Source organism: Schistocerca cancellata, chromosome 9 (genome assembly GCF_023864275.1).
Source record: "Schistocerca cancellata isolate TAMUIC-IGC-003103 chromosome 9, iqSchCanc2.1, whole genome shotgun sequence".
NCBI classification, from domain to species: domain Eukaryota; kingdom Metazoa; phylum Arthropoda; class Insecta; order Orthoptera; family Acrididae; genus Schistocerca; species Schistocerca cancellata.
Window position 1 is genome coordinate 496,097,999 of NC_064634.1, and position 7,824 is coordinate 496,105,822.

At 44.1% G+C, this 7,824-nt stretch overlaps 1 protein-coding gene across 1 annotated transcript in view; it reads right to left on the reverse strand.

Moving 5' to 3' along the window:
* The window catches only part of LOC126100797 (scavenger receptor class B member 1-like), a 224,877-nt gene extending 217,586 nt beyond the window's left edge, over positions 1–7,291 (reverse strand). Inside the window, exon 1 of the mRNA XM_049911421.1 lies at positions 6,987–7,291. Within this exon, the coding sequence (XP_049767378.1) occupies positions 6,987–7,221 (235 nt within the window). The 5' untranslated portion in view covers positions 7,222–7,291. The remainder of the gene's footprint in view (positions 1–6,986) is intronic.
* Between the last annotated feature and the right edge of the window lie 533 nt (positions 7,292–7,824).

A 7,824-nucleotide genomic window follows, 5' to 3' on the forward strand; every position in this document is an offset into this window, starting at 1 on the left:
TTTGCGACTACTTTGCTAGTTTGGATATATTTTGACTCATGTGGACGTGTAATTGGAAAGGCTTCCTGCGAAGCCGACCCACATGTACCCTCCAGCATCGCCATTTGAATTTCAATGTGAGTTGCACATCTTACTAACAAGTAGCGCTCTCAGCTCGTAAGACACGTCACAGCCTTGTAAATTGCCTCCGTCCATTTGTAACGACCTGCGCTGACGAAACTGCACAAAGCGGTTGCTCGGCGCAGCAAGGTTCCGCTTCTGCCTCATCTCCGTCGTCTGTTTCTTAAGTCTGCCTGCGAGAGCTTTCACCCCGGGTGACGTCTTCAGACTCGTTTGCCGAGTTCAAGAGTCCTCCGGGTACCGAGGCGACCCGGCTGGAAAATACGCGCAATCGCTGATCCACCTCGTTTCCAGTCTGCCGGCTCTAAGAGGACAATCCAGTCCTGCCAACTTTGCGCAACGTAAGGACAGTAGTCGGGAACTGGCGACCCGCATTAACAGGCCAGAGATACCAGAGAGAAAGAAAAAAACAATAACCGCGAGCCCTACAAATTACTCAATTCAAACTCTGCCGTTCCAAGATGGATGCAGACAGGTTATCTGTGCAGAAAAAGGAACTAGTCCAACAGTATTCCGTCTTACGTAAAACGCTCAATGTGAAATGAACAACTCGCCCCACTCCATTTTTTTCAGAGTTACAGCACTTTTTTCTTTTCTTTCTTCTGTTTAAGGCACTCCAATAAAATCGCCTTAGAATCTTGCAAAAATTTCCATCCGCCGTTAATTATGAAACATTTCAAAGTATTTAACAACATTTCCGGTAGGTAAGTGAATGCTAGTTCGCTTCTTGCTAGCAGTAACTTTTGTTTCTACTTTTATTTAAATTCTGCATTATTACCAATCACACGAAACAAACAGATTTGACAAGGACATAACGAAATGCCTTATCGTCAAACGAAAAAAATTAATATCATAACTACTGTTCAATATTCAGAAACAAAAAAATCTATTTTAAATGTCATTTTTGTACCAAATTTTAATTCATTGTGAACTCTAGAATTTGATTGCAATAAGTAATTAAAAATGGAAAGATGTTATTTCTCTGAGAATTGCGTCGTGCAGCTTTAGGACGTTGATAACTTGGCACTCGCCTCGAAATCCTGTAAGTATGGAGAGAATCGAAGCTCCTCTTTGTGGATGAATCTGTATTTGAGAAGTTAATCCTCACAGAGAACGGATAACACGATACAACAACAAAATTATGTATCTCCAACCAATCGGCATGACTTAACAAAAAAAAAAAAACTTCAGTTCATACAACGACCAAAGTCACAGACAAATGGATTCAGGGGCTGGTACACACCGCCATACCTTAAACACATACAAAATGAACAAGTAGCTTTACATACGAAATTATTAAAAGGTGTGAGCAGACTCTCCAAGGCAATTTGGAAAAAGAAGTGTGGTTATAGGAATCACCACCCAGGTAGCAGTATCAGATCGATGTTACACAAAATCGAGTCAGAGGAAAGAAGAACTGACTGTAGGGTCTATACTACTTTTTAATTATTGGAAATATGCAAAAGTTATTTTCTCATGGCGGAGTCCTTATGAAATACACCTGACTGCTCTTCAAGCTAGTGAGCAAAGCAAGAAATGTGGCCGAAAGAACCATGCTCCGCTTTAATGTGGCGTTAATGGTTCAACGCGAAGTGTTACAAAAAAAAAAAAAATAGCTCTGAGCGCTATGGCACTTAACTTCTGAGGTCATCAGTCCCCTAGAACTTAGAACTACTTAGACCTAACTAACCTAAAGACGTAACACACACCCATGCCCGAGGCAGGATTCGAACCTGCGACCGCAGCAGTCGCGCGGTTCCAGACTGTAGTGCCTAGAACCGCTCGGCCACCCGGGGCCGGCGAAGTGTTACAGATTCGTACACTTTCTGCATACCGATAAACCGATAAACCATTGAGGCTATGAAAGCAAAACACGGACAATGAAACAGTTGCTAGATATAACACACAAAAAAAAAATTCTTACAAATCGTGTTACGACAGTCGTGTCTAAGTACGCAGTATTATGAAAAATTGTTTTAAATTGTATACTCTGTCATCCTGGAGATTTCTTGAATTGTAAAGTTCTGTATGCCGAAACTACAAAAAAACATGAGATACGTATTGTTATTGTTGAAGTGTAGCTGATTAATCGACCTCTGGTACATGAGGAAAGATGAACAGCGAAGGTTATTACAAGTTGGCTTATTGCCTGTAATTATCAACATTAACGGTTCTTAATTGGACTGAAATATGCTCTTACGTAAGTAAGTCCTTCACTGCTCCGTAACTCTAACTTGAAGATGATGAAGAAAAAATTGAAACTTTTCATCCACGTTACGTAATAGAATAGCTCGTTCCGGCAACAATGAACGCGAGGACTCCCAAGTAACACGCGAGTCGGTTCACAGATCGGTCGTACGCATTTCTGCGTGTTCTCAGACAGGAAAATGTTAAACACAGTGGTATATTGTATCGCGCTTATCAGACTGGTCACAACTTTTCTTCACAAAATTTCTGTACGTGACGCGCCGCGTCTCAGTTGCTGGCGATGTCGTCATGACATTTTAAAGGTGGTTGTGATGAGCAACTCAATGAAAAATTTTTAACGTAGACATTGGTGTTTCACTTAATTTTTTTTCTGAAACTTCTTCATCGGCTAAGTATTGCACTTCTACACTCATACTGAGCACAGCTGCCTCGGAAACTACTTTTCTTGGTACAATACACTATTTACACTGATTAACACCGCAAAACACAGCACACATTTCCACATCGAATATCCTTAATCTGTTTCATTTAGACGTGCAGGGGGGTCATAAAGTGGTGAGCAAAGAGTTTCCGTAACTTTGTCTAACCACTGAAGTAAACACATCAACTTTTCTTTTTCAATCAGAACTGAAGTTTCGGCTGCAGAATAGTACATGTCCGTGAAACAAAATCAATGACGGGGTATTTCGTACGCCTGACGAAAAACGACCTATTTGCGATATGTGTTGATTGTGGGGCAAGTTCTATGAAGAACCGCTTGGAAGTTTATGCCACTCTGAAAGTAGTTATCCGTCCACCAGATCTGAAGTATCTGATCACAAGTGTTCTAATTTCCATATAGATAATGCAGGAGGGGAATTTTTCGTGAATAAATGACTGGAAACGCTTGTGGAAAAATTTAAGATGCGTTGTTTCCCTATCGTACAAGTGCACTTTTAAGTTAACATTGAAATGACCTGTTGAAGTGCACAACCATTATATAGTGATCCAGTTTGTCTTAGATGGTGATGGAAAAATGGTTCGAGAAAGATTGTAACACCGTGCTTTCTGAGATGATTCCTGACCAAGACATGACAGTTCGATGAGTTACAGCTGCCCTACAATAAAGTAATCTGAGAATCAAAGTGATTATTCGTTAACCCCGACATTTGAGACGAGTTACCCATCTACAGAGCCAGGGACACACAGCTGTCCGTGCATAGTGTGACAAGACTTTTTCACATATAGAAATCACCATCAGATGTGAAAAAAAGCGATAAGTGACAGAAAGAGATCCAATGACCGACCGTGGATTCGGAGGTTTAGGTCCGTAGTACGAAACTTTGCCACTTAGCCACAAAGCCGCACTGGCAGTTTGCTAGAAGAACCGAAAGCGAGAACGCCTGTAACTATTATACCAACAAATAAATGTCTTCCAGTCGCCTTGCCCGATACTGATTTTTACTTGTTGATTTCGCGGCACTTCTTCGATTAGCCACAAATATTTATACGATGTGACGTGCTCAAAATACTGACCACGAATCTTGAGATACTGAACAGTTCTTTGTTACAGGCATTACTTTACATTTCTCAGCATTTAAAGAGAGTGCGTTTCATTACCACACGCGGATATGTCCGAATCTTTCTGAAATACCTCAAAATTGTCCATCGACAGCGAAAGATATTACAGCGCTGCTGATCCTGTGTAATAAATCATCCACGTACAGGGCTAAACAAACGACGTATACAAAATGTGAGAGTGTTTAGGGAAGACAAAGAGGAACATTTTTTTATGTGACACCAACGTTACAGGTGCACCGTTGCATGAAAGGTTGCGCACTGGACTTCACCTGGGCCAAGGTTCCCAGTTGTTTTGACCGTTTCGTAAGTAACATGTTGGTATACTCTGATCAGCAACATCTTACGGCTAAAAGGGCAAGTTTTCGTTATTAGCGGTCTCCACGTTCCTGGATAAAGAGTTACATTGTTCTTAACGTTGTGATGCGTTTACACGAAAGTTTCTACTCACGTTTACAGTTTCTTGATGGCTGGTTACACTCTGATTCGAGTTAGCTGCCATAAGCGTCATTTATGGAGATTTAACGCAAGCAAACATTTAGACAACTTTTCCGCAAGTAGGTGAGTTGGGAGGGGTTTGTCAGCGTCGTGGGCGTCGCTTTCTCAGGACTTATGAATTTCCTTTTGCGGGGAAGAGATGAATCGTTTGGTGTACGAGACACCTACGGACACTGCAGGAGATCAGGTTGACAGTTCGGCTATTGCTCCAGCCATTATTTGTGAAATTCCTGGCTGTTTTGAGCGCGTTAGAAAGTCATTAGTACGCAGATGCCGGTTGTGTATTAACGTGAACGGACAACATTTTCACCAACGTATTAGGGACACGTATTCATCACACGGTAGTTTCAACACCGTCTCTTACGAACATTGTCGCAAGCTTGAAGGAGCCCTAGTGCGGAAATGGTGCGACTGTGTGATTTCCGTCAAATAGAAAGTGTTTCTTTTTGTCTCCCCCACCCACACTAGATTAGTTTTTTGCACCCTACATAAGTGGTTTGAATATTATAGGTACAAAAGAAAGGAACGCGTAGAGGAGAACGCAAAAAGCAAATAATCCTAATAATCATAGATCCATGACCCAATGGTTTCCTCCTCTCGACTCATTTGTGCTAACAACATGAGTGTCTTATAACAGAGTCCACGAGGATCCACGGAAACACATTACAACAGGCTTCAACAGGTTTCTTCATCGATTCCCATGCCTGTTCAGAAATGCCAGACGCGTTACCAAATTAGTGGCAACCATTCACAAAGCGTTTTTGGACTTCATCGACACTACCAAGAGCGTTGGTGTACACTAAAGCTTTTAAATATGGCCTAAAAGATCCAACTTGTTCAAGTTGGACAACCTGGGAGGCCACGGCGTTGGCGAGGCACGATCGAAACACTTATTGTCGAAGATGCGTGCCACATGAAGCTGTCCTGGTGCATCATCGCGCTTGTATTACTGGGTGGTTGTAACCAAGAACTAGAAACCTGCTCGCGGAGGTTCAGGGTGGGCTGTAACCATAGCACGGTAGCGAAAGTTGTTAATGAGGAACCAATGTATGCTGAAAAAAATTTGTTCAAATTTCGGCCACCAGACGCAAATTTGGCGCTGTACACCATCTCTTAGACGTCTCTGGTGCTGATATTGAACAAACTGTTAAGTGGTGATTACGTGCGCTTTCCCGGCATAATAAGTCTTGAACGTCTCTTGGAATTTGCTGCCGAATCCTAAAATCAACTTTATATTTCGGCGATCCAACTGTTCGCCATTTTCAGGAAAATGCTGCCTCTCCTCTGCTCATCAGCACAGGCAGCATTTTCCTGAAAATGGCGAACAGTTGGATCGCCGAAACATCGAGTCAAGTTGATTTTAGGATCCGGCAGCAAACGCTAAGAGACTTTCATGTGTAAGTGGTGATTAAAAATAGGATCATCATTATGCCTCACGCGCTCTTCTCATCTTTCCTGTTCCCGTCCCAATTCTAGTCTGTTACACATCATGTTACTTAAAATCAGTCTTGATTGCAAATTTTTTTTTTTTTATTATTCATATGACCGGTTTCGGTTCATTCAGAACCATCTTCAGATCTGATATATCAGTTACAGGAGTAACCCGTCCAAATCCAGCAACTTTCACATGCTACGTCACATCTTCTGTTCAATATTTAGAAACAAAAAATATCTATTTTAAATGTCATTTTTGTACCAAATTTTAATTCATTGTGAACTCTCGAATTTGATTGCAATAACTAATTAAAAATGGAAATATGTTATTTCTCTGAGAACTGCGTCGTGCAGCTTTAGGGTAGATGCTACGTCACATCTTCGCTGTTCATTTTTCCTCATGTACCAGAGGTCGATTTTTTTTACGTAGCATGTGAAAGTTGCTGGATTTGGACGGGTTACTCCTGTAACTGAAATATCAGATCTGAAGATGGTTCTGAATGAACCGAAACCGGTCATATGAATAATAAAAAAAAATTTGCAATCAAGACGGATTTTAAGTAACATTATAAAATCACTGATTGCTGTTATCCCATAAGACATTATGTCTGTTTTTGCAAAGTGTTACACCAATCATTTCTATACCTCTTGAATTCATAGAGCCAGATTTGTACCTGGTGGCCAAAACTGGAACTGATTTTTTTCGAGTGCGTTAGAATACCTACCAAGTTTAGCTACTATACAATAATTACAGCCACAATGGAACTCTCTGGATAGCTGAACTTTAATTTTAACTATCCAGTATGACCAGTATGACACAGACATCCCTTCAGCATAAGGAAGATCATCAAAAACACGGTAACAGTGATGTAACACTGGGACGAATGCACTTGTGCATATGTCGTATCGGGGAAACCACTCGTTTCCTGAGCTTCGTTTATTATGATTATTTGCTTGTTCCGTTATCGTCTAAGGGCCCCTTTCGTTTGTAGCTGTGACTATCAAACACGCACTATATGGTTAACATAAGAGTCTTTGTTGTGGCACACGCGACGGTACTTTCGTTTCCGTGGTACATTCGCCGTCCATAGTCACCTCCTAGGCGAATACTGAGCGAATCGATCACACATGAGCGAAGAGGGCGTCGCGCGTCGAGGCTGCGGACTTACGCCTGCGGTGGAGCCGGCGCTGGTAGTCGGGGTCGCGGAAGGCCCTGTTGACGACGACGCCGGGCTTGGAGCCGCGGCGGCCCAGCTTGGCGGCGGCATCGCAGGTGCTGGTGCCCTCCTGCTGGGCCTTCTGCAGCTCCTGCTGCTTGTCGGCGGCGTCCGCTTCGGTCTTGGACGAGCTGACCACGCGGTACGACTTGGCCACGAAGCCGAAGAGGCTGAGGAAGTCCTTCATGGCGGCGGCTGCCTGGAGCTACTAGTGTGCGAGGCGAGTCGCGGACAGCGCGGCACTGGAGCGGCTGGCGGGCGGCCGTCACTGCACTGGGGGAGGGAGGCGGACACTGTGTGTAGACCGGAGCGCGCGCGGGGTCCAGCGGAGAGTGGCGGCGCGCCGCGCGGCTGCCGCAATATCAGACGCGGCCGGCCGGCTCCGGGAAAACCGAAGCCCGCTGCCGGGGGCGGGGGGCGGGGGGCGGCGAGGAGGCTCGCCTCCCCCACCAGCGGCCGGCGGCGGAGGCGCCTCCTGAGCTGAGCTGTCGCGTGGTGTGGTAGGCCGGGCGGCGGGGCAGACCACGCAACGTCCAGCGTCCAGTCCTGGCGTGTGGAGCGCAGCCACACTCTCCTACCGTCCCCCGACCCCCGACAAGAAAGGAAAATATAGCTTACCATTATACCAATTTTTAATGCGCCAGAGAAGCCTGCTTCTTCTTCTTGCGTCCCTTATTTCCATGACTCTCGTTCTATGCCGTCTTGTACGAAGATACCATATTGCAGTAGAATTTCTATAATCCATACATACACTACTGGCCACTAAAATTGCTACACCACGAAGATGACG